The sequence below is a fragment of the Simochromis diagramma genome, unplaced genomic scaffold (assembly GCF_900408965.1).
Source record: "Simochromis diagramma unplaced genomic scaffold, fSimDia1.1 OVJJ01000307.1, whole genome shotgun sequence".
NCBI lineage: Eukaryota > Metazoa > Chordata > Actinopteri > Cichliformes > Cichlidae > Simochromis > Simochromis diagramma.
The window spans coordinates 1,497,392-1,524,434 of NW_024386786.1; the positions used below are offsets into that span (position 1 = coordinate 1,497,392).

Sequence of the window (27,043 nt, forward strand, 5' to 3'; positions counted from 1 at the left end):
GCAACATCTCTTTCATTAACATTGCAGTAAATGCCAACACGATCATAAACTTGTGTCTTTAATTTGGCTGTGGCAGCAGGGGCACTTGCTAAAATGGTAGGAAACCTGGGAGGTCAGCATGGCCAAAACAGTGCACCTAGTGTCTGCGGATGTGACGTCACTTTGTCTTTGTCGTCACTTTGTCTCCCTGCAACAACCAGGTGTAAATAGGTTCTTATATTCACCACCTGAGCTAGAGCACAAGCTTATTTCTAATCCTCTGCTCAGTTTTCAATTTTCAGGGCTTATATTCTACGGTCTTTAAACATTTTCTTTCTTCGAGATTTGTGGTTAAATTATGTCTCTTCTTTCTGTTATTATTCATTGTGTTTTTTGTCACTGATTTTTTAAAATACATGTGTCTAAAATAGAAAGTAAAACAGTTTTATCGTGATCAAACAAAACCAAGACAACAGAGAAGTGGTTTCACCCATTTTTGGTTGAGAAGAAAATGATTTAAAAGATAATCTAAAACAGTCCCTGGATGCACAATCAGAGGTCATCTTAGCATTAAAAGGTACAACATAGAGCCACATAATCGAATTTAAAACTGATATTTTAGGTTAGCAGTAGAGATTCGCATTAATAACCTGGCTCCAGTTCAATAAAATGTAAAAACCACACATAGACTGAGAGATTTTCCTCAGTGATCACCAGAGGGAGATATAGTACACACTGAGGGTACTTTTGTTTTTCTTTTTAGGGTCACTGTCAAGGGCCATTTTACATGCTTTAACACAACCAGAGAGCATCCTGGTGTTCTCTGCTACTTCAGAAATCTCCATGGATTCATTCACTCCACACTTGCTGACATTTCCATTTGAGCAACGAAAAAATTAGGAAAAGATTTCAAATTCAAGGCACCTTTAAAATGAGCAATTCAGCCTGTAACGTGCTACATTTTTTGTAGCTGTTTAACAAAACATGTTAAATTTCATTGTATATGATTAGTATTAGCCACTGAATGCGCGCCCTGCTTGTTTAATCTATAGACAACATGGATGTAACACTGTCAAATCGCTCATCGGTTAATGAAATCCTGTTTTGGAGTCTCATGCTGATAGTTTTTGCCTTCCTTATCTTTGCTAACAACTATACTTTATTTACAAAACAAAACTCCCTGATATAATATTTTATTCAATATGGCCTGAAATGAGTGGCTAAGGCAGAAAATGATTATTTACTGCAGTAATAGAGCGAAGAGTCCAAACTTTTTTCCAATAGTCTTCTGTGCAAACAGATTTCTTTTTGCAACTAGAGGTGTTGCCCCCTGCTGGTCATTAAAAATGCCTTTAAAAAAGTTTAAAATAGATTTTAAACATTTAAAAGATACATTTTAAGTCATCCAAGAAATAACTAAGTATATTATAGTATACTATACAAGTTCTTACACCAATCTAATCTAATTTGTTTCCCTTGACCGCAGTGGAAAACAGCGTGAGGTCAGGGAAGAGCTGTTCTGCTGTGTCGAAATGATCAGACTCTGGTCGATAATGAGTTAGGAATTGGATGTGGACAGTTCATAAGCTTGTAAAAATAGCCATGTAGATGAGTATGAGTGAATATGCAAGCTGGTCCTCTGTATTATGTCTTTAATAGGGATAAATCTGTTTGTTTGGTTGGCCTGGTCAGCACTGATGTGCTGGAGGTGAAGGGAGACCTCGCCGAGGGAAAGGCTTGTCGACCTTCAGCGATAATGCAGCAGAAAATGAGATAATTACAATGCGAGGTGCTCCTCTATTACTCCGTCCCTCTGGATGGCCTCGCTGTTTTGCTCACTTCACAAGCATTTCATTGCTTTTTGATCTCATCAGTGCTTTTTGGGGGAAAAAAAATCCTCTTTGTTGCTCCCTCATGTTTTTTTCTCATCTGCCCCCATTTATTTCTCTCTCTCTCTCTCCTTCTGTATATATGTTTCTCTTAGTCGCTCACCCATAGCTAACCACAGGGATTGATGCCAATGACGATGTGCCGCTTGTCTCCCAAAGATAATCCCATTAAACTCAGGAATTTAATTATAGATTATCTCACACTCTCGCACACACACAGAAGCGCACCCAGAGACGTTCACACAGGTGGATGTATGCACCTGCCCGATAATACTCTTGTATGCAGGCAAAGACACACCATAATAGACAACCGTGACACACACTGAGCACACACTGGCTTCACCCTTTTGCCCTATCAATGTGTATCAGTGTCACTCTCAGCATTAGCAGCGTCACCGGTCTGTTTTTAGAGCAGCAAGGACACAGCTCAACACGATTCTGCACAGAACAAAGGAAGAACAATGAAGTTATGGTGAGCTCTGTCCAGAACGCAGTCACAGTTCCTGTAAACTCATCAGTTTAGAAGCATTTTCAGGACACGACGGTGGCATTTGCGCCGCAGGCCAGAATTTGATTTGGTGAGAGTAAAATTTTATTGGTGAAAGATCACTGAAGTCTTTGGTTACACCACCATAACTTAACCAAGTTACAAACAAATCAGGAAATATCACACAACACCAGTGAAAATATAGAGGTATAAGTTTTAGTTAAATCATGATTACAAGTTAATATGGAAAGCACCTTCGCTGGTGTGGTAAAAAGTGGATAAATTAGCGTGTACGTGCGTTAAAGAGACAAAACTAAAAATCAAAACAGAAGAAACAAAGCTGGTTAGTTTCTCAAGAGCATTTCTTTCATCTCTCATTCTGTAAAGAGTAAACATGCTTTTAGCCTTCTGCCCTACACATGGATATCTACTAAAGAAAAACATCTGCTGGGTAAAAATGAATAGGATGCACAAAATATGAAATCCAGGCAATTCATTTTCTTTTTTACAGACTCCCAAACAATCAGTAAATTAGCTGCTGGAACTGACAGCCCTCATTATAAACAGCTTCAATTTAAGGCTCGGGGTTTTATTCAAGCACTGAATCATCATAAATTTAGGTTATATATGCTTAAATGCAGATTTTTGGTAATTACGCTCTGAAAACTTTACATTTTCACCACCAGAGGGCAGCATTTTGCCAGTCGGTATGTTGCTACTGTTCTTTAATTTCTTTAATTTCTTTTTTAGTCCTTCCTCATGTCCCCACAAGGATTTTCCCGTTTTCAGGCAAACATTGTAACTAACAGTTGATGTGTTTAATGACCCGCCTGGTTAAACAGGTTAAATCAGTATTACAGGAAAGTACAGCACGGCCATAGTTCAACTTCACTCGATATCTTTTTAGTGCAACACACAATTTTTGCTTGTTATGTCATATTTATTTCCCTACAACATGAGCATTACACACACTGAGCATCATGTCGTGTGAGTATGGTGGAGAAGGCTCAATTATGTAACCATATATACATCAGCTGAACCCCACTGCAGCACCAGAGAGAGGCAGGGAGACACGCAGCGCGAGAACCCGTCCTGCCTTCATCTATTTTTACCTCCTCTGTCAGGCAAAGAGCCTCTGCACCCCATCCTCATCCCTCCGTCCATCTCCTCCTTTTTAATTAACCCTCCTCTTCCTCTCCCCATCTCCCTTCTGAGTCATCTCCCTCCCCTCCTCCCTCTGACACACACTCGCACATATATATCACCCCCTCCTTCTCTCCTCTTCTCTTCCTCCTCCCCTCCTGTTTCTCTCTCTCTCATCGCTCTGCCTCTCCAGTATTTTCTCAGTCGCCGTAAAAGGCAGAACTCACTCACACACACACACACACACACACCGGCATCAGGTAAAGGCAGGAAATCCTCTCTTCCTCTTTGCATCTTTGTGTTCCTGCATCATTGTGATTGCGTGTCTTTTCTGTGTGCTGCATAGCGGATACAGAAGGTTGTGCACGAGAATGAAATGCTTCAGTTTTAGGTCTTACTGCATGTGTGTGTGAGAGGTCGTAGTCCAACTGTGTGTGTGTGTGTGTGTGTATGTGTGTGTGTGTGTAAGACCGGAAGTCATGCATGTGTGTGCATGTACTGAAAGATGTGTGTAAGCGTCAGTTTTAGATGTGTGTCTAAATGTTGCATTGTTGTGGCTTTCAAAAATGTGTGTGTGCGTATACAGGAGGAAGGAAATGATGTGTATTTGTCTGTGTGTGTTTTGGCAACATGAACATAATCTGTGTGAACAACCTCTTGCAAGAACGCATCGGTTTGATGTCTTGTGGCAGCTTGTGTGTGTGTGTGTGTGTGTGAGAGAGAGCTGCAGTTTTAGATACTAATTTGTGGTTTATTTATGTGTGTCATGGCTTTTTGTGTGTGTGAGCTGGTTTGTGAGAGGGGGAGGAGGGTTAAAGCTTTCAACTGTCATTATGAAGTGTAAGTGTGTGTGTGTGTGTGTGTGTTTGCTAGATGTGTTATGACAAACTATCTAACAGAAAATGTGTGTGTCTGTTTGCTGCCTGCATTTCCTTTGGTTTCTTGTAAAATGGCTGTCAAGTGTATTGCGTGTGTATTTGGTCATGTGAGTCTTGGCTGTAGGAATGCTATGTGTGTGTGTGTGTGTTTGTGTGTGTGTGTTTGTGTGTGTGTGTGTATGATCCTGCAGTCAATTACGTTTGAGTCCTCGGTACATCAACCGTGTATGTGTCTGATTGAGAGGCACAAATAGGTGTGTGTGTGTTAGTGCTTTTGCAGCAGGTACATTTATGAGTGGGGGTTGACTGAAGCAACAAATATTAATCAATAAATAAAGTACAGCAGTGAAAATTGATATGACATGAGATACAATGAGATGGTATTAAAACAACAATATTTCATAACTTGTCCTACATTCAGCTTTTACAGCAGGAATCATTATTTAATCATTCCAGGAACGCGTCCTCAAGGGAAAAGTAACAAACAATAACTGAAAAAAGGAAAGTTAAGGGTTTTGAAAGTATTTGCAGACTAGTGAAATGAATACGGGCGACCTGGTGGTGCATGCTGGCTTAAATGGCCTTAGGTGTGGATGTGAGGTGTCCGTGTGTGATGGACTGGTGATCTATTCAGGGTGTGTCTCACCTCTTACTGCATGAAAGCTGGGATAAGTTCCAGCTACGCTTTGTCAGTAAACTACAGAAATGGATGGATGAAGTATATATGATTAAAAAAATAGTGAGATATAGATTTTAGTTGATTTGAAGCAGTGATAGATGTTTATTTTTTGCTGTTTGCATGTCACATTTCAAGCAAAAAGGATGAATGCATCATGCATTTGTCTTACTTTGTGGCTAGCTTCTCTCTTTATTGCAGCTGGTTTGTTGTTTTTCATCCTTTAACCAGCGAACATCTCAGAATGAAAGAAGCTCTATCTCGTGCATTTGAGCTTCCAGCATGAGCACCGTCCTGATGAGTTTATGGTCCCATCTTAAGTCGATAGTTTTAAGGCCGATTGAATACAACATGAGGCCTGTTTTGTATATTTCAGTAACAATTAGAGCCAAGGAGGACTGAGGGTAAGCTTTACTGTGTGACTGACTAGTTGCTAGCCTACGCAGTGTCCATCGATTTCACAGTCAGCTCCATGACAGCTAGTTTTAAAAAGCTGACATGGCTCAGCTTCGGGCTTCACAGCGGGACTTCAGAAACCAGTGGGAGAGGCCATGGTTGCTTTGGAAATCTTATATTTACTGTATGTACATATAATGGCTCCGAGGCCTTTGTGGGATTGCACTTTGAAGTCTGTGACTTCCTGAGTTGAGTCTCCAGGTTCAGAGGTTTATGATTCTTGAGCATGTCACACTGGGAAATAGCCACTATGACGTTCTGCCATTTTTACTTATATATCCAATAAGATCACAGGTCAAGTGAGAAGTAGCGTCATTTCCTCAGACTTCTATAGAGCCAGACATCTTTTTTTGAAACCACAGGATTTACCGCCTTCTGTGCTGACTCCACTTTCCAGAAAGAAAAGCTACGTCAGTCTTTGTCCACAGTCTAAGCACCATCAGCTGTTCCTCTCAAAGAGCCAAGGGTTAGGAGTAGCACATCAGTCAGTTTAGCAATTTGGCACATTTACAAAAATGTTGTTTAATATGTTTTGTAATTTTAGACTGAATGAATAAAAGTGCATCCATCTATCTCAAAGGTATAGCATCTGTTTACACACTATAGTGACTCAACTTCCCTTGAGGGAGAAGAGGCATGATTCTGTAACATGAATCATTAACACTTCGTTTGCTTATGGTCGGAGTGGATCTGAGATTGTGAATAGAAGTCTTATTGCACGATGATCTTTGTGTCTCAGGAAGACTATTTGTTACTGAAAATTTTAATCAGAATCAGAATCAGAATACTTTATTAATCCCGAAGGAAATTAGGGAGTGTACCTCAAATTTCAGGATGGATGGATTCTTTATCATTGCACATATACAGCTGTATGAATAAATATTAAAGAGACTTTTATTTCTGTTTTAAAAAAATATGTTGAATCAATCTGAATGCAAGAATCCGTCTCCAGCTTTCCTTGGTGGTGTGATTTCCTGCTAAAATGTGTTTGTGTGATTCTACAGTCAATCTTTACTGTGTGTGTTTTCTGTCTGATGCTTTTTAATATGGCAGCACTGAAAAAAACCCAACATGTCTCTGATTTCTTGGAAAATGGCTGTACAGAGCGTGTGTGTGTTGGCAGCAGGAGTCAAATGCGTGTGCGTTTGTGTTTGATCCGACGCTTGATTGTGTTGTGGTCTGGTGTAACAGCAGCGCGTGTTCGGTTTCTGCATCTCCGGCTGCCTGCTGTGACGCGTGGGCGGACGTTAAGTGTGCGCGAGTACCTGCGATAATCGCCAGCTGAAGCTACATGTGTGTAAACGTCGACACATTATCAGCATTACATACAGTATGTGTGAGACTGCTTCACTTCCCAAGTGTGTGCCATAATCAGCCTTCTGTTCCCTGCCTTCCTCCTCCTCCTCCTCCCCTTCATCCCTCCATCTCCCCTCTGTTCTCCAGCCAAACACAGTCATTTAATTATTTATCTTTCCCTCTTTTCTCCTCTTTTTTTTTATCTCTCTCTATCGCTCTCTCGCCCTCCCTCATTTCCACTCACTCTCCATTTTGTCCTTCATCACTCCCTCCCTCTCTCCTTCCTCCTGGCCATTCCCTATGTCTCTCTCTCTTTCTGTTTGCATATATTTAAAGCCACATTTTAGCACTTGTTCCTCTGTCTTTGCCTTTTTCTCTCCTTCTACGGCTGCTTTCATTTGTTTTGTTTACGTGTTATTTATGAAAATAAATGAACTGAAAGTGTTAAAAATAGACTGTAAATAATCAGGGCTTTCACTCACAGGAATAAATACTGACCTTTGCATCTGTTTGCTCTTTGCTGTATATAAAAGATGGCAGCATGAATTGCATCACCCAGTAATTTGTGCACTCCTGTTTGAAGCTTTTAGTTGGACATTTTGTCGCCTTGTGTTTTGGTGCCAGAATGAGTGATCCTAATTGGTTGAGAGCTACATAATTAGCTAATGCTAGCTAGCTTGGTTTGCAACCATAGACTATACATAAAAAAGATGTCTTGAAGTTCATTTAGAAAATATGTTTACTATTAGTCCAGAAGGGAGATGAACCAGGGGATGTTTTCAGTGTGACTGACAAGGCATTAACCAGTAGGTGAGCAGCATGCACAGCCAGATGTTGTCCAGTTCCAAACCAGCTGAGACTTCATAGTGGGACTTCTTTAGCTACTGGGTGATGTCATGGTCACTACATTCATCTATTTATATAAAGTCTATGCCTGCGGTCCCCAACCATTTTTTGCACCACAGACAATATTTTCACAGACCGGCCTTTAAGGTGTCGCAGATAAATACAGCAAAATAAAATAAAATGACCAAGACAAAAACTGTGTTATTTTGTAAATATAATAATAAACATGAATTCACCGTGTAATTGTGTAACTTTATTAGCAGCGTCCTTAACATCCTCCTCTCTGCCCCTTAATGCTCTCTGGTCGCTATGGTAAAAACCCTGGAAACCATAAATTTCAAACCCGAGCCTCAACTCTCGCGGCCCGGTATAGACTCAACCGGTACCAGTCCGTGACCCGGATGTTGGGCACCGCTGGTCTGTGCCATGAGTCAGTTCATGAGTCATATAAAACAGCTAGAGACCAAAATCATTGTAAACATGTTTATTTCTGCTGTAGAGATGAACGAGTTGAACACTGTGACATTGGAGTCCATGGGGAATGACTCTGTTTGGAGCCAGCCTCCAGTGGTCATCAGGGGACCTGCAGTTTTTGGCACTTAAGCGTTGCCTTTATTTCTCAGCCTTGATGGGTGCCATTTGATTAAAGTACAGTCTACACGGGCACATAGAGTAGGAGGGAAGGAAACAGATGGTAACGTTTGCCACATTAGCCATGCACCGTGCAATAACTAATGCTCCTGCGAAGTGGGAAAAGCCATCAAAGTCCTCAGCTCCTCAGCTGCTAGCAGTGCAGGAAGAACATTAGTTACGTTAGGTTTTGGATTGTGGAGCATTTTGAGCACCATTAAATTAGATCATTGTTCATTTATGCAGTCTGAGGGCTTTCAAATGGGAATTTGTTTCTTTTAGTGCTTCAAAATGTGGAATATCTTAGGTACAGAAAGTAGATCTGGTTGTTTTAAATATTTTGTGAGTTTATGAAGAATTTGAGGGTAAAATGGGTAGGTGGTGTTATTTTTATAGGCTGTATTCTTCCTCTCGCTCATTTCTCTCCTTCTCTTCTGATGATTTTCATCACATCTGTCTTGCTCTTTTTCCTTTGATCCTTTTGTCCCTCCAGCCACATGCAGAGACACACAGAGTTGATGTTTTTTCTATTTCTTTCCTTTCCTTGTGTGCCCTCATCTCACTCTCCCTTCTCCTCGTTCACTTCCTCTCTGGCACGCCCTCTTTTGGTGCTGGTACATTTTCTGCTGAGCTCTGCAGTCTCTGGTAGGTGTGGTGTGTTCATGGGTTCCATCCCTCTCTGCTGCTGCTGCTGCTGCTGCTGCTGTAGAGCTTACGTAATACACAGCAACGTGCCCAAACAGCACCGGGCGAGATGGAGAGAGAACAAGAGCGAGGAGAGAAAAGAGGGATGGAAATGAGGGTAATGAGATAATCCCATTAAGGTAGTGACAGATCAGGAAGCAAGAACATGTGTGTGGATATGAGATTGCTGCATGCAGTTAGTAGCGATATTAATGCACAACTTACATTCAAATGTCTTTATATTAAAAGAATGCATCGCCTCAGACTATGAAACATAAACATAATTAGGTTTCTCGATGCATTAAGACACAAGTCTCTTTTCATTTGCAGGCTGTAGGAGGCACTGAAATATTTTTTCTCTGCATAAATGAGTGAAACCATGACTGGGAGGCCACACAGCAGATGACGCAAGACCTATATATCTGCAAGGCCCTTGAACAGTCCTGACACAATAATGCTATAATTAAATCTCCAGGCAGTCACTCGGTCGCCTTAGGAAAGCAAGTTTTACCTCGTGAAACTAAAACAGTTTAGATGAAAACTGGGGATTGTGGGGTTTCTGAGGAGGTATCTCATGCGCTGCTGCTCCAGCCCAGGGAGGAACTGTTTGGAAAAGTCTGCAGTACGGCAGGGTGGGGCTCCAAACAGCACCAAAACTTTAAAAAAAGAAATAATTAAACCACCCACACATCCAGAGTGAGCTGACGCTTCAGTATGCTGGTGGCACCTTACAGTATCTGCTTTCTCTTCTGCTGAGCACCATTTATACACTTTACTCATTATGCTGACACTTTTATCTCCTGTGACTTACGAGTGTAAGAACTGAATAAGCATAAATTTTCATAAATGCCACAATAAACCAATGGTGAGGGGAAAATGGGTGGAAATAATGTCCCTGAGCTGCGCAGAGGAATCGTGATAGAGCAGTGCTGAGCGAAGGAGTCAGAGGACAAGAGGAGTAATGTGACTTTGCATTGGGTTAAAAGGAACACACAAGGGAAATGGTGTACCTGGTGGAAGAGAAAGAAGGTGACACCTGGAATTAAAAAAAGAAACAAACGCTGTCTGATGTTTGCAGGAAAGATTCACATAAGCAAAAAGGGTTTGCATTCAGGATGTGAGTCAGATAAATACCGGGGGAAATAACAGAGGAAGAAGAAAGATAGCACAAGGACATAAATTATATAGAGAAATAGAAAAAAGTGACAGAAATCACTTTTTAAAATGTGCTCCCACAGCAACACCGGCAGGTTAACTCGACAATAAAACGAATGAAGATAGGCCAAGGAGACCGTCTTTGTTTATTTCACCCGCCTCGTTTTTCTGTTTATGTTTCTACAGTTGGAAGATTTGGTCTCATATTACATGTTAAGTATATTAAATCTCAGACTTTAGTTCATAACCTGTTAAAAAAAAGTTAACCAATGAGTTCAGAGCATATTGTGTAGATGAACTCATAATTAAAATAATCATTAGTTGCCACCATCGTTTCATACAATTATTTTCCACCATGCTTAACAGCAGGACTCTGTTTCTTTGGTTGTTTGGAATCCTTAACATCAGCATTTTAAACACCTCCATGTTTTTCTTCTGGAGCCAGCAGTGACCGTAGTTGGACTAAAGGGTGACCTGCTAACTGATCAACTAAGTCTAATAAGCACCAGTCCTATAAAACACAACAATCAGACACATGTGGAGCACAAACCTTTTCAGACAGGATTCATCTGCAGTTAGAGGCTGCCTGTGTTTGCGCTGGTCGATGAAAGTGGCCGTGATCCTAACAGTCATGGCTTTAAAAGCATTTATCGTACTAGGCTCTAATCATATTATTTTTCATGTCTGCGCATGTCTGTTTGACAGGTTGCTGTAGTTTTACAATTTCACTGGCAGCTGGAAGCCGGTAAGCTACTGTAAACCTTTTACAGTAAAGCTCCTATGAAGACTGCAAATTTCATTGTCTTTGCATCATTTCCAGTGACGTTACTCTAAATGGCATTTACGGAAAAACCTTCCCTTGCTGTAAATGTAATGGAATTGGAGTAGTGAAGACTTACTTTAATGAGACAATATTTTCCCACAATTCTTTGCCATTTATGATTTACATTCAAATGACTGCCTGTAGCTATGGCAGTGTCCTAGTATTCAATCAGCAGAAATGAGCTACAGTGAGACTTTTGGAGCCAACTTTTTGGGGAAGTACAATTTTTTTAATTTGCATTTTTCAACCCCAACTTTTTTGAAAAGTACTCTCATCCCAGATCATACTCTCTGAAACATATTTAAATCTTAATATGACCACAATTTACACAACAATCATCACATTGTGTTAAATAAGACTGTGATAATAGTGTGATATGAGATATAGGGTGACTCAAGATTTCCAGAGAAAGTTGCTCTCTGCTGGTCTTTAGGCCTGGAAGCTTCTTCCATATTTCAGAGATAGAAAATTAAAGTGACATACCCTCTGTTGTGCATTCATACAACGTGGAGCTGATTTATCATTATTGTGATTCAATTGAACTTCTAAAACAATGTTGCCACATCTTATCTATACGTCTGTAACCAAAAAAGATGTATTGTACAGAGATATGAGGATGAGCTCTTCCTCCGAGCCTCCATATTTCTGTCAGTGCATCTGAAGAGGACAGCCTCGGCGCCAGGTTTCTGCAAGCTAGCTGGGAGCCAGATTTAGCTCACAGATCAATAAAGTATTCATACAGTACGGAGGGATGAGGATGGCATAAAAAGCCCCTTTTTGATGTATCGCTGCAGTTACAACGCTGAGTGCCTGGACTGTCAATGAGAAGGAAGAGGGGAAACACCACCGCAGGAGAATAGAATTAATGAAAGCTTCAAATGCTCTTGAGGTTATGGCAATAATGTCACAGTGGTACAGAAATTAAAAATTCAACATCAAAGTGATGGAATACATTTTTAATCTTGTGCTGTGGAGTTCAGTCTCTCTGGCTGAGAAACAGAATTTGAAAGCTTTAAGTTAGTTAAGGGTACAAGAGAGATTGAAAGGCCAGTGAAAGAGGCTCTCTTGGTTCTTCGTGAGCCATCTTTGACTTTTGTGTTTTTAAAAGCTGATATTTAAATCATCTTAATCGTATTCTAACATTTGCTCGACTAAAGGAAACCTCCTTCTCTCTGGTTTGCACAAAAAGTCACAAAACTCTCGCCTCCATCTAGTTCAGAGTGCAGCAGCTCGGCTTCTTTCTGGTTTTAGCAGATGGTATCACATCACCACAATCCTGGCTTCTCTCCACTGGCTCGAAAATGGGTTTGAAAATTGAAAAGATGGTTTTCAAAGCATGTCTGTGTCTGGGTCTAACTTATCCATAACAGAATTAACATAAAAAACAAAGCGAACCATGAGGTGTAAAAGTAATACTGACAGCTGATAAAGGAGGGTTAATGCTTCCTTTATTAGCTCATTTAGCAGAGGATACACTAGACCATCCTTTATGAAAGGAAAGGAGATAATGTCACCCCGCAGTCGATGGCAATGCACCATCACACAAAACAACATGAATGACAAGCAGTGCACATCATGTAAATGTTAATTATAAGTGTGCTTGCCATTGTCTGCCATAAGCTGCTGATATGTTTTGAACCTCAACAACAGGCTGTTAAACCCACAGCTGAACTCTGAGCATCACAGCGTGGTGATAAAATCTGCTTTTCTATTTAGTGTTACTTTAGTTGTTGCTTCATTGCCAGATTTTAGGATTTTTAAACACCATGACAACAAGCATCAATCATCAGTGTGAAGGTTGACCTCTAAATTCAGATTCAAGTAAAAGCACTAAAAAAAGCAAATAAACAAACCAACAAAACAAACATTTCAACCTATTAAAAGTTAAATACCAAGAGAGTTTGTGTCTTGTTGCACATAGCATCTGTGCCAGTATAACATACTGTATAGGCACATTCTGAGTGATAGTCCAGTCACTCCTTCTGTATCTAATGCACATAACCGCTTTTAACATGCATGGATTTAGAAACAGCATTAGCGTTCACATGCTTTTTTTCTTCATGTTTTAATTCTTGCATTTAAACAGAACAAAGGTCCAGAAACAACCAGCAGAAAAGTGTTGGCTGCAGTGGCCTATTTAGAAGAATACCATGTAGTCAAGCTGTGTTTTTTCTTTAAGTGTCAGGTTGCCCACAGAGGAGCATCCTTCCTGCATTAGCACTGAAAGATTTTCCGAGATCTCTCTCCTGGGATGCAAGAAGCAGCAGTAAACAGCAGCGGTAGAAGCCTAAAAAAGCTTTGCCAAGGTCAGACTGATGGCTAAAACCCCTGCTCAAAACCTTTTCTCTAGTTTCTTTATTGAAAGAGATCAAAGTTTTCAAAGTATGTTAACTTAAATAGATCAGTGATCGGAAGGGTTATGAAGGCAACATCATTTTTACTTCGATCTCTTTTATGTATTAATGTATACATGTGTTTAATTGTTGGGGGTCTTACTGTCTGAACTGCATTTATACAAACACAGTCATTAAGTATTCATTATATATCATGATGCAGAAAAATACACAAACTCAAAGATTACTGTAAGAAAGGAAAGAAGTAATACCGTGCAGTAGCACCAGTGTTCGTTTGATTACATTTTCCACTTTATATATTTTTCTTGGACTCTAATAAATTAGCTTTGCATGATTCCTCGATCAAAATAATCCTTTTGGATTTAAAGTGGACCTCAGTGCATCCTTTAATTTCATTCCAGTTTAGCTCCTCACCTTTAAACAAGCTCTCCTCTGATTGGCTGCCCCTCATAAACAGCAAGTTTGAACAGAAGGTGGGTGGAGCTTCTCTGCTCAAGCTACATGACAAATATATCACCTTCTAATGTAACATCTGCCATAAATTCATGATGTGAGGAATAAACTGATACTAAAACATTTCAAACAGGATCAAGCCCAGTGATTATAGCACCTATTCTCAGAGTTGTACTATTTAGCAAATGTTTTGAAAGGCATGTTGCATTTGTTGGGAGCTTTCTCTGTAGTAAATTAACAGATTGTTGGTGCCGTGGAGAATATTCCTGGCTGCAGGAGGCTGTGTGCAGGAGTAAGACAAAATAACAGAGCTTTCAAAGTAACAAAGGAAACTGTGAGCCAGCGAAACAGAGAGGGAGAAATCGGCGTGAAGAAAGAAAAAATAAGATCTATCAGGCTTTGATTCACAGTACTTGTTTGTATGATCAATGCCTCGCTAGTTTTGTTGACAATGAGAAAAATATAGAACATCACCACGAAACCAGAATAAATCAGCAGATTCCAGTCTGGATAAAAGCAGCGACGAACTGATGCATTATTTAAAACTCCTCTCTCTCCTACTGAAGTTTTTCTTTTTGCTGCTTCCAGAAACAGAAAAGTAACTGCAGTGTGTGTGTGTGTGTGTGTGTGAGAGAGAGAGAGAGAGAGAGAGAGAGAGAGAGAGACAATGCACTCCTCTGTAGTGAGCTTTGATTTCTGCATTGATGTTGCTCGCCGTCTCCCCTGGCAGGCTGCCGTGTGTTTGTGTTCACTGTAAAAATAGATCTTTTCATCCAGGAGCTGAAGTTCTCTGTGTTTCATCTCCTTGGTGCAGTTAAGGTGAAGTTATAAGTTAAAAACAGTTAACGATGGGCTGCTTTTCCTGTCTGTGTCTTTCAGGATGTCGATCGTCAGCATAGTTGCCAGGGAGATCTTGGACTCCCGTGGAAACCCCACTGTTGAAGTGGACCTCCGCACAGAAAAAGGTGACCGCTAAAGAGCCTGTCTGAAAATGTCACAGGAAGAAAATAACACAATCTTTACCACCAGGAAAGCAGCTCACACTTACCATGCCAGAAAGCTAAGAAATAAAAATAAAAATGCAGAGCTTGGTAGTTTGAAGCAGCTGTTTGGGACATCAAATCCCCTTCAGCTGGCCTCTAAAATGAAGCTGAGCAACTGCAGGGATTATTAAGAAATGACACAAGGCATAGGGAAAGCAGTCTGAGATGAAGACTTGTCTAATATCTATCATATCAAAACCTTAATTCTTTCTCTCTTAATTTGTTTTCTAGGTCTGTTCAGGGCTGCGGTGCCCAGCGGAGCATCCACAGGGATCTATGAGGCTCTGGAGCTCCGAGATGGAGACAAGAGCCGCTACAAGGGCAAAGGTATGAAGATGCATCAGCTGAGCTTGCACAGACTGTTACATTCGATGAGAACTTAAAGCTGCATTCAGTATTTATGACCACAAGAGGGCGAACAATGAAGAGATCACTGACTAACAGAAACAGAGTGCTGTTTTCAGTGACTAGTGCTGCATTTATATGATACCAACACACTTCACATTTTATAAAAACCCTACAAAATAAAATAAAAACATAATAAACATAATATAGATTTTTATAAAAGCTTTATATACCCAACAAAAGTAAAAGCACTTAAGAAGAAATAAGCCAGATGTGTTGACAATGACAAAAATATAGAACATTCAGAGACCTTTAAAGTAAAAATTACAGTTTTCTAGAAGGTTTCTTTAATTCAGTGTTTGTGACGCTGATAAAACCTTTGGCCTGTCGACGTATTCCTCTCACAAATAGTTTTGCAGTGTAGATGTTTGGACATCTTATTTTTATTCATAATATGACGCTAAAATGCCACAAAAGTCTTGATAAAGTCCAGCATTTTAAATTTGTCTAACAAATCATTTTTACTGCTGGCGAACACTGAAAGACACTTCAGTGACTATAAAACAGCCATTGAGGCTGCGGTGCTCACCTAACCCTCAAACAAATGAATCCACAGTAAATCTCACCCTAGAGTTGCTGCAAAAGCAATCAGTGCTGATATGAAAATATTTCCAAGTAATTTGGAAGAACACTAATAGATAAAACTGTGCTCTGTTTTCACTACAATTTAACATGATTTATTATTGATAATTCACGTGTTCACCTCACGTTTTTGTGATGCTGTGCGTCTGATTTCCTTCTTTGTCACTTTAGGTGTTTTGAAGGCAGTTGGGCACATCAACGACACTCTGGCTCCAGCCCTTTTAGCCTCTGTAAGTCCTCACATCACTTATTATACTCAAAATAATTTTCAGCTACAAGCACTCTGTGATTCCTGTGAGCTGAAACAACAGCTGCAAACATCTGCATTAAAGCATGGATTTCTGCTTTTTTCCCATTATGATGGGAGTGAAAGGGGATATCTTTCATATGCTCATCTCACACACAGATGCCCCACCCACATCCTGTTCTGAGCAGCAGCCAATCAGACAAAAGCTGGCTTAAAAGAAGGAAGAAAATAGCCAAAACATCCAAAACAGCTTGATTATCATGATTATTTTGATCACACTAAGCTGCTTTAGTTGGAAATAATGGAGCTGGAAATAAATATAATAGGTTCCCTTTAAAGGGAAATTTAATTACCATTATGAATGTCTTCTAATTAATCATTGTGTTGGGAGCCATGCATTAAAAACTGCACACGTGTGTTTGTGTGTTTCCTCATTTTATAGCCTTAAATAATTAGCTGTTTGAGTTATTGAGGCTGAAAATGTTAAGGCTTAAAATGTGAATAATTGTCTTGGAACAAACAATTGTCATCAGACGACAGCCGATGGATTACCATACTGACTATTTAGTAACTCCAGAAGTGGATTTTATATGTGGTAAATGTTCCCAATATGTCATACTGGTGGGATGTTACACTTTTTAAATAACAAAGCATGGTAGTTTAGCCTACGTAATGAGTGTTTGTCTTATTATGGAAAAACGATCTCATGTCTTTTACATTTACTGCAACTAAATGTATGTATGTAACACGTATGACTGTAGACTATACAGTGGGGCAAAAAAGTATTTAGTCAGCCACCGATTGTGCAAGTTCCCCCACCTAAAATAATGACAGAGGTCAGTAATTTGCACCAGAGGTACACTTCAACTGTGAGAGACAGAATGTGAAAAAAAAATCCATGAATCCACATGGTAGGATTTGTAAAGAATTTATTCGTAAATCAGGGTGGAAAATAAGTATTTGGTCAATAACAAAAACAACTCAATACTTTGTAACATAACCTTTGTTGGCAATAACAGAGGTCAAACGTTTACTATAGGTCTTTACCAGGTTTGCACACACAGTAGCTGGTATTTTGGCCCATTCCTCCATGCAGATCTTCTCGAGAGCAGTGATGTTTTGGGGCTGTCGCCGAGCAACACGGACTTTCAACTCCCGCCACAGATTTTCTATGGGGTTGAGGTCTGGAGACTGGCTAGGCCACTCCAGGACTTTCAAATGCTTCTTACGGAGCCACTCCTTTGTTGCCCGGGCGGTGTGTTTTGGATCATTGTCATGTTGGAAGACCCAGCCTCGTTTCATCTTCAAAGTTCTCACTGATGGAAGGAGGTTTTGGCTCAAAATCTCACGATACATGGCCCCATTCATTCTGTCCTTAACACGGATCAGTCGTCCTGTCCCCTTGGCAGAAAAACAGCCCCATAGCATGATGTTTCCACCCCCATGCTTCACAGTAGGTATGGTGTTCTTGGGATGCAACTCAGTATTCTTCTTCCTCCAAACACGACGAGTTGAGTTTATACCAAAAAGTTCTACTTTGGTTTCATCTGACCACATGACATTCTCCCAATCCTCTGCTGTATCATCCATGTGCTCTCTGGCAAACTTCAGACGGGCCTGGACATGCACTGGCTTCAGCAGCGGAACACGTCTGGCACTGCGGCATTTGATTCCCTGCCGTTGTAGTGTGTTACTGATGGTGACCTTTGTTACTTTGGTCCCAGCTCTCTGCAGGTCATTCACCAGGTCCCCCCGTGTGGTTCTGGGATCTTTGCTCACCGTTCTCATGATCATTTTGACCCCACGGGATGAGATCTTGCGTGGAGCCCCAGATCGAGGGAGATTATCAGTGGTCTTGTATGTCTTCCATTTTCTGATGATTGCTCCCACAGTTAATTTTTTCACACCAAGCTGCTTGCCTATTGTAGATTCACTCTTCCCAGTCTGGTGCAGGTCTACAAGACTTTTCCTGGTGTCCTTCGAAAGCTCTTTGGTCTTGGCCATGGCGGAGTTTGGAGTCTGACTGTTTGAGGCTGTGGACAGGTGTCTTTTATACAGATGATGAGTTCAAACAGGTGCCATTCATACAGGTAACGAGTGGGGGACAGAAAAGCTTCTTACAGAAGACGTTACAGGTCTGTGAGAGCCAGAGATTTTCCTTGTTTGAGGTGACCAAATACTTATTTTCCACCCTAATTTACGAATAAATTCTTTACAAATCCTACCATGTGAATTCATGAATTTTTTTTTTCACATTCTGTCTCTCACAGTTGAAGTGTACCTCTGGTGCAAATTACTGACCTCTGTCATCATTTTAAGTGGGGGAACTTGCACAATCGGTGGCTGACTAAATACTTTTTTGCCCCACTGTATGTGAATATCACCACTTATGGTTCTGCTTTTGTCTGCAGGGCATCAGCGTGGTGGAGCAGGAGCAGCTGGACAACACGATGATCGAGATGGACGGCACAGAAAACAAATGTGAGTTGAAACCCGACAGGAGCAAATCGAGATGACTAACAGCACATCATCAGAGTCTAGCAGCCAGCTGGAAATCTCCCCGTTCCTGCAGCTCAGCATCCATTCGTGTGAAGTCACACACATTTTGAAAAATGCTTTGCGCCGAAGGTTTGTCACAGAGCGCCTCGCAGAGCGACGAGGGGCATAAATACAGATTGAGCAAAGAGATTTGTGTTCCAAACAAGCTTTGGCACGATCAATGCAAACTCACATCTTTAATAAATAAATGCAGTGCTCATTTATTATAATTTAAAATCATGTTCAGGCAGCAGTGTAATCAGCCCTCAAAGTAATGTCGTTTGGGAGAAATTAATCTCTGCCAGCACGGAAACCTGTCAGACTGAACTGCAGCTGAATGTATCGGCTTTCAACGACAAACATGGTTATATCCAAAGAGCTGTAGCATTTCACTTTGCTTTAGTTTTTACAGTTACACAAATTTAAACTCATTTTTTAAATCTATGGTTAAAAAATAGTGAGATAATCTTTTTAAATTAAAGCAAAAGATGAAAGAATTTAAAGCAACAACATATCGAGGAATAAATTGTGTTTTTCAAAAGAATAACAAAATGTAAGGTGGCATGAAAAAAAGTCACTAAATAGAATCTGATTTGAATTATGGAATCTATATCAGAAATGCTAAAGTTTGAGTTTAAAGGTTTAACTTTTGGCTCTTTAAAAATCATGTAAATTTGAATGGATCCAATACTCACTACAAAATGTTGCAGCTACAGTCGTACTAAAGGTGACAGATACTTCTGGATGTAGGCTTAATCCAGGAAAAATCCAGGGAAATGGCTGTAAATGGAATCTTACCTGCCAAACTTGGTCATGCCAAATACGATCTACATTCAACATTATTTATTTAAAGTTTACCGAAGAAAACAGCATTAATCATCATAAAACCCCCACATCTACCTGTCTGTCAAAGACGCCACGCTCCTTTAATGTAGCCAGGTTGTAAACATGCTTTTTCTGCTATAAAATTGGACCTTTAACAGGAACCGACTCCTTAAAATAGTTTTTCAGGGTAAGTGATGCGACGTGGCACATTTTTGCCAGTAAAACTGAGACACTAGACACCGTGGATGCTAACACCCATCACTTTCTCTCTTATGACCTTTCAAACAGCCAAGTTTGGGGCCAACGCCATCCTGGGAGTGTCTCTAGCCATCTGTAAGGCTGGCGCAGCAGAGAAAGAAGTCCCCCTGTACCGCCACATAGCCGACCTGGCTGGAAACACAGAGCTGGTGCTGCCGGTTCCTGTAAGCATTTAAATCACTGCAGAACACCTACAGTGCTGTGGAAACATTCACACGGCACCTTGTTGTTCAGTATGTCACTGAAGGATTATTAGAACACTAATAATGCTTCTGTTTACACCACATTTAAATACTTCTGCACACTGGCAAGACGTTTCTACTAAAAGTCTTTTTGATTAGTTGCTATAGAAACACAGAAAGTGATGAATTCGAGGACCTTTAATCGTTTTTAAAGCCTTCTTTCTGCCTTTTTGTTTCCTTTCCTCGTCTTTTCTCTTCTCTTCAGGCCTTTAATGTGATAAACGGAGGATCTCATGCAGGAAACAAACTGGCCATGCAGGAGTTCATGGTGCTGCCAGTTGGGGCTGAATCTTTCAAGTAGGAATTCACCTTTAAAACCATTGACTGTTCATAAAAGTCTGATTTCTCAGCTGCTAGATTTATTTGATTTAATGCATTTCTCGTTAAATCATCCTGCTTTGTTGTTTTTGAAACCACAGCTGGTGTTGCTCCTTGCCTCCTTGTTCTTGCATCCTGTCACAGTCCTTAACAGGTATCTCTTCTGTCTCTCAGGGAGGCGCTAAGGATAGGATCAGAGCTCTACCACACACTGAAAGGAGTCATTCAGGAGAAATACGGCCAAGACGCCATCAACGTTGGAGACGAGGGAGGATTTGCTCCCAACATCCTGGAGAACAGTGAGGGTGAGGAACAGATATTTGAATAATTAACAATATGTTTGGGTCTGTTTGCAGCAGCTTTTAAGCCACCTTCTTTAACTGGAGTGGGAATCAGTAGATAGATCTGGGAAAGCTTTGATTATGGAAAATTTCTGTAAACATGATCTTTACTTGACTTCCATTGGTAAACAAAACAAAATCTAAAATGGAATATTTACTGACATGTAAGTTTAATATTACTTAATAGGTTTAGTCATCAGAAATGCTTTAGATGTTTTCCACCTCTCAGTACTGCCTGTCTGCAGCCTGAGAAGCTAACTCATACAGAAGACACGTTTGAGCCTAATCTGGCCTACTTTCAGCACTTACAGCTCAGTTATAGTACTCACACAGTTGTGGCCAAATATGGACCAAACATACCTGAGATGTGGCCCATATATAAATTGGACCTGAGTCAACGCTGTCAGTCAAAGCTAAATGTGGCCCTTCCACGTGGACCACATTTGGGGCAAACATGCCTGCCTACCCGAGAAGCCTGGGGGCAAAAGATTCACTTCATTCCTTATTTTATATCCCCCCCCTTTGTCTCTTTCTTTGTTCTTCAGCTCTGGATCTGCTGCAGACAGCCATTGAGAAGGCTGGCTTCACAGAAAAGGTAGTAGTCGGGATGGACGTTGCCGCCTCGGAGTTTTACCGTGAGGGGAAGTACGACCTGGACTTCAAATCCCCACCCGATCCAGAGCGACACATCACTGCAGAGGAACTGGCTGACATCTACCAGGGCTTCGTCAACAGCTACCCAGGTTTGCTTATTTAAATTTGTACAAAACTCAACCAGTGTTTGGTTCAATGCAGTTCAGTCAATGTCAAATGGTTAAAAAAGTAGTTCTTTATCTAGTGATAAAATAAGTTAATGTGACATAAAGGTGAAATGCTTATTTCTTCAGTAGTGTTGCTGGACTGCAGAAACACGACATGCTTTTAAATCCAAGGTTGCTGACTCTATGAAACCCAAAGAAAAACGGTGCGGCCTTTTAGCTAGCTGACATTTTCAGCTGACTTAATGATTTGAACACAGGACTTCAGGGCCAAATGCTTTTATCTCCACCCTTGTTTACGCATTGGGACGGTGAAAATTCAGCATTTTCTCCATTAGTGGGTTACTCTCAGGCTCAGTAAAATTTCTGTTTTTTTTTTTATAAAGACAATAATAAGGCCAACTGGATTTGGAGGATTTACAAGTATTACAGGTGATATGAAGTTTGTAGAGAAATCACTTGGAGGGGTGACTACTATCAATGTCATACTGGATTAAACTCTGTTGCATTAGTCCTTCTCCAGATGAGGCTGACTTTTTTCTGCCGCTGTTCTCTGCAATAACGTTTAATGTCCCCTCTATGACCCATTATATTTTTCCCCATTTAAGTATGTAAGTAAAGATTTATTTATTTCACAGACAGGCAGTCACAAAGGGCTGTGCACAAAGATAAAAATAAACAGAACGTTAAGTAACAAAGTAGACAATATACACAATATACACAATATAAAAGGTTAAATGTAAATACAAATGTAAAAATAAAATCTATCATATATAAACAGCTTCAGTGGTAGAAGCTCAAATGAAACACTGTAAGACTTAAATGGTAAAATCAGTGAGTGCAGAAGTAATCCCTGTGAGCCGAGCTCTGTATGATGTCATTGAGAGAGGACATGTAATCAGATCCCTCCATCCATTCATCCATCTTCTTCTACGAATCCAAACTCTCATGGGGCGAGAAGAGAGATAAATAAGGGTTGTTTTGATTCCAAGAATAGCTCTGTGTAACCAGTTGTGCCATGTGTCTCACTTCCTGTAGGGATCTTTTTACTCTGTAACACTCATCTGATCTGGCCTGAAAAGACCTGTGAGTTGTCTGCTATGTGATATACTTTGAAAAGTCTAAAAACGGAGTGCAGGGCAGCTGAAAGAGTTCCCTTTATACCACTTAAATTATAATATCTTGAAATTGTCCAATAATTTCAAGGACTTGTGTTGTGTTATCTGAAAAATTACATTATTGGTTATTATTATTAAATCACTAGTTAGCACTAGCACTCCCCCTATTGATGAGTAACAGACCTCTCCTTTTTCACTTCCAGTGGTGTCCATCGAGGACCCGTTTGACCAGGATGACTGGGAGGCCTGGTCCCGCCTGACGGCCCAGGTGGGGATCCAGGTTGTTGGGGATGACCTGACGGTGACCAACCCCAAGAGAATAGAGAAAGCTGCTGAGGAGCGAGCCTGCAACTGCCTGCTGCTCAAAGTGAACCAGATCGGCTCTGTCACCGAGGCCATACAGGCGTACGTCTGCTTTGTCCACAGTTCAATGAGAAATTTCAGTGTGGACACGATTCACATTGTGGAAATAAAAACATATTGGGTATTTAAAGATGCATAAATTCAATTTGTCACTGACACAGTGTTGTCCTGGAGCTACAGAGTAACCCTCCACCCCCTCAGGCAGGTCCGTGACCTCGAAGCCTCGGATTGGCCGAACAGCGCTTTCAATCTTTGCTGAGGTGACAGAGAGAGGCACAGCTGTCCAGCTGTCAGTCAAAGATGTGGAAATATAGACACACACATACCCAGTGGATGTCGCTATAGTGTCAGTCACATCGGTCATTACCTGTCAGCCATGTTGGCCTCGTTCCATTTATGGCGGATAAATGAAGGACAGGAAGTGACAGAAGATGTTTCGGATAAGGTTCAGCTATCGGTCAGACATACTGCTGACGTGGGTTGGCACTGCTGCGTATGTTTCTGTACACTTGATGATAAATTTGTGAAGAGTGTGTTTGCTCCAGTCTTGGATGTGTGTATCATCTATAACAGACTTACCAAACTGTCACTCAGGGTTATGAAGCCATCAGTCACAACAGTGTAGCTGGATTAGAGCAGGAGGGGAGGAGGGAGATTAAATGATAGACACAGAGCTGATGACAGTAAAGGTGATGTATTACATCCATCACATGAAAAGCTTCCTGCATCGTTAATCTGATACATTAGCTCCTTTTTTTTATAGCTCACGCGAACCCCGAGGGGGTAATACACTTTATGTCTTAATCTTCATGTTGTTAGCAGGTTAACATGCGAGATGAGCCGCAGTTACAAATGAATTATATCAGATTAATTAACTTGTCCAATTAGCACAGCGCAGTTAATATATGCAGCACAGTGTGGCATCAGTGTGTAGAGGGAAGGTGAACTGTGTGCTCCCACGACCTTCAGTGCTGCCTCGTACTGTGCTACAGTGGTTAGCATCCAACCCTCTTCAGTAGTCCACCTAAATAAAAAGTGACTCTTAGTGGTCGCTTTTAGGGATTTATGTCATTGTTGGATTTTAGGGTTGAAAGAAAGCAGAGTTTAGCCTTTTTTGTAGGCATAGCTAAAATTATGTTGTCTCTCGGCTTTGTATGTTCTTGTCCCACGGTGTCAAACGTTACCCAGTGAATATTTCAACACCGGGAAACCGCTGTCTGACTGTGTTTTGTAGCTGTCTAGTTTTGGTTGAAAGAGTTAGAGAAAATTTAAGTTATGACGGCTTTGGAGATGTAACTTTGCTATCAGGTAGAGATCTTTCTTAGCAAAGGGAAGTTTGTCTATGGGAACAGTTTTATTATCAATTATTATCCTTTTATCAATTGGAAGAAAATGAAAATGACTAACAGAGTGCTTTGAAACAAACTTTGTCCTTCAGGTGTAAGCTGGCTCAGGCAAATGGTTGGGGTGTGATGGTCAGCCATCGCTCAGGAGAAACAGAGGACACCTTCATTGCTGACCTGGTGGTGGGACTCTGCACTGGACAGGTAAGTTTAGAAGCTGACTCCAACGTTTAAGTCTCTCCTCCAAACCAAAGTCAATGTTATGGCTGATGTAGATATAGGTTTCAGGTTTTTGTCCTTGTAAGGATGTAAGAATCCACAATCGTTTAGCTATTGTTTTTTTCTTGTTGCCTTTAAAATGTCAGTAAACTAAACTTACAGTGAATATTAAGTTTTGTAAGTTTGTTTTAAATATATAAAATAAATTGTGAAGTAAACTGAACAAGATAAAATAAAGATATTAGTGCATTTCTTCATGAGAAATTTAACTTCAGTCTTATATTGTTTTGTATTATTCTTTAGACTAACTGACTATAAGTGAATGGAACTAAATGTCTAAAATAATTATCAATTCTCTTGGCTTCTAAACACAGAAACACACATTTTATTTTATCTTTTGCAAATACAGTAACAATAAAGCAATTTAAATAATTTTCTCTTATGACCTTAATTCTTTAGTATGACCTTTAGCCCATAAAATATTAGCATTGTGCTAATGCATGCTGATAATTACACAGCTGAAGTGCAGGTACACCACAATACAAACTTCCATATTTGTACAAAGAAACTGGTTAGGGTGGCTGAATGATTCTATCCTCTAGCTAAACTTCTCGTTCACCTCACTAAATTTACATTTTTGGGCTACAGCTCCACAACTGTCCAGCTTCATTCTGAACTATCATTCAAGTGTTTCCCTGTGAAGCCAGAAGTCCAGAGAGTTCTTGGTGTTATGTTTTAATATTCTGTTGGTCACCTGCAGGATAATGTTTATCTTACTGTTGCAGATTAAGACTGGCGCCCCCTGCAGATCTGAGCGGCTGGCCAAGTACAACCAGCTCATGAGGTCAGTGTGCTGCAGACAGAGAGGTCTCTCTCTCTATATATATATGTATATATATATATATATGTATTTAATGTGAAAACATTCTGAATCTAGAATTAAAATAACTCTAAAAACAGTCCTTTTCTTCAGTATTTACTCATGAATTCCTAATTGGTCCTCTGGCCTGTTGAATGTTTAGTAGCCCCTTTTTTTAGCTCCAGATCAGGCGGCAGCATTACAGCGCAGCTCCTCAGGTGCCTGCTCTGTCCTAGTGCTTACCATCAGAGAGCTAATTGACATGACAGGCGACAGGAGCGCTGGTGTCACCCCATGTGCCCAAGCCAGTCAGTGGCAGGGGGAGGTGGGAGGAGGAGACAGGAGGGAGGGAGATTGGATCGGCTCAGCGGTGTAATCCCATTGGACTGCTGAGGACCTGTTAAGGGTGCAGAGACTTAACGGGGGCATTAACGAGCAATAAATGCTAATCAGCGCAATCGAGCGTGAACACACACACGTGAGAATCTGTTGTGCAGCAGGTAGATGCTGTAACATGAGCTTTTTAACAATGGAAAAACAGAGTTGTGATTTGCATTTTCGCATACATCCTGTTTTATTTTTTTATATGACCAATGATCTTCTAATGTTGATTATTTTGCTTTTATCTAGGGATATAAATGGATTATTTTGCCTGCAGCTGTGGTGCAGTGACGTGGCAGCTTGTCAGATTTTTGTTGATTTGTTGAAGTTTTTATGCAAAGCAGATTATAAGTAAGAAGGCTGTGCTGGACATGCAGATATTATTTTCAATAGATATGATCACATGTCGCCAGTGCAAAGAATATAAACTCTTCCTGGTTACAGGCTGACCTTATGAAGAAGAACAGAAATTATTTCCTTCAAAAACAATTTAAAAATGTTGTTTTTGTTTCTGTCTTCCTGCCACTGTAGGATTGAGGAAGAGTTGGGCGACCAGGCTCGCTTTGCAGGCCATAACTTCAGGAACCCCAGCGCTCTGTGAAACTGACTGATGAATGACTTGCAATGACACACACACACACACACACACACACACACACACACACAAGGAACGAGCCATGTATAAGGACAGATTACAGATAAGCAAAAGAAAATAGCTAAAAATAACTAAATAAATAAATTATGCACTGAACTTAAAGGTAGGGAGATGAAACTGTATGCACACACACACACACACTCACACACACAGTGAGCAGATGCAACACGTGTAACGCACATGCAGGGGAATAACATAAAATCTGAATATTTATAAGCCAGACATGCACTGTTACTGTAGTTTTAAAGGAGTAGTTTGTGTACAGCCAGAGGACAGACCTTCAAAAATAAAGATTAACATTGTAAACACAGAGAGAATAATGAGTAAAGATATCAGAAAACCATGAAGACTAATGCTCGCAACTGACAGAGAACGATGCGTTTGTAAGGAAAGCAGCAGTTTCAGGGATGGAGTGAGGCTAATAACTACACACTGTAAACACCTGAACACTTACACACTCTGCCATGTCACACTCTTACCTGGACACTCGAGTACCTGCACTCCTCCCACTTCTGTCCTCTTCTTTCTCTCTATTTTCGTCTCCTTGTTCTTCTTGTCGTGTCTGTCTCTCGGTTCCAGTTGCTCCCTTTTCTTCTCGCCCAGACGTGATTCTGATTATTTGTCCTTTGTCCATGCTTGAGATCCTGCCTCTTTCTCAGAGAAAAAGAAGATAGAATATATGAACCCCGAGTCCCTTTGTTCCTTCGGTTCCTCCTGAATGTCTTTAGAATAGCTGTGATCAAAAAAAGAAGAAAGAAAAAAAAAAAAAAACACTTAAAGAGAACGCTTGTCATTGAAA

General features: G+C 40.5%; 1 protein-coding gene across 1 annotated transcript; it reads left to right on the top strand.

Moving 5' to 3' along the window:
- Nucleotides 1-3,629: 3,629 nt before the first annotated feature.
- LOC120728220 (gamma-enolase) lies at nt 3,630-27,038 on the top strand. The gene is made up of 13 exons (XM_040023043.1): nt 3,630-3,758; nt 14,629-14,714; nt 15,024-15,119; nt 15,951-16,009; nt 18,438-18,507; nt 19,678-19,811; nt 20,095-20,186; nt 20,382-20,512; nt 21,094-21,291; nt 22,628-22,829; nt 24,226-24,334; nt 25,135-25,193; nt 26,121-27,038. The coding sequence occupies exons 2-13, from the start codon at nt 14,630-14,632 to the stop codon at nt 26,188-26,190; spliced, it is 1,305 nt and encodes a 434-aa protein (XP_039878977.1). The 5' UTR covers nt 3,630-3,758; nt 14,629; the 3' UTR covers nt 26,191-27,038.
- Nucleotides 27,039-27,043: the final 5 nt, after the last annotated feature.

Excerpts from the sequence above, each read along its gene's own strand:
- LOC120728220 (XM_040023043.1), top strand. The coding sequence starts at position 14,630 with ATGTCGATCGTCAGCATAGTTGCCAGGGAGATCTTGGACTCCCGTGGA. Across the intron at positions 22,830-24,225 it reads GTCACCGAGGCCATACAGGC|GTGTAAGCTGGCTCAGGCAA; the intron begins GTACGTCTGCTT and ends TTTGTCCTTCAG. Across the intron at positions 24,335-25,134 it reads TGGGACTCTGCACTGGACAG|ATTAAGACTGGCGCCCCCTG; the intron begins GTAAGTTTAGAA and ends TTACTGTTGCAG.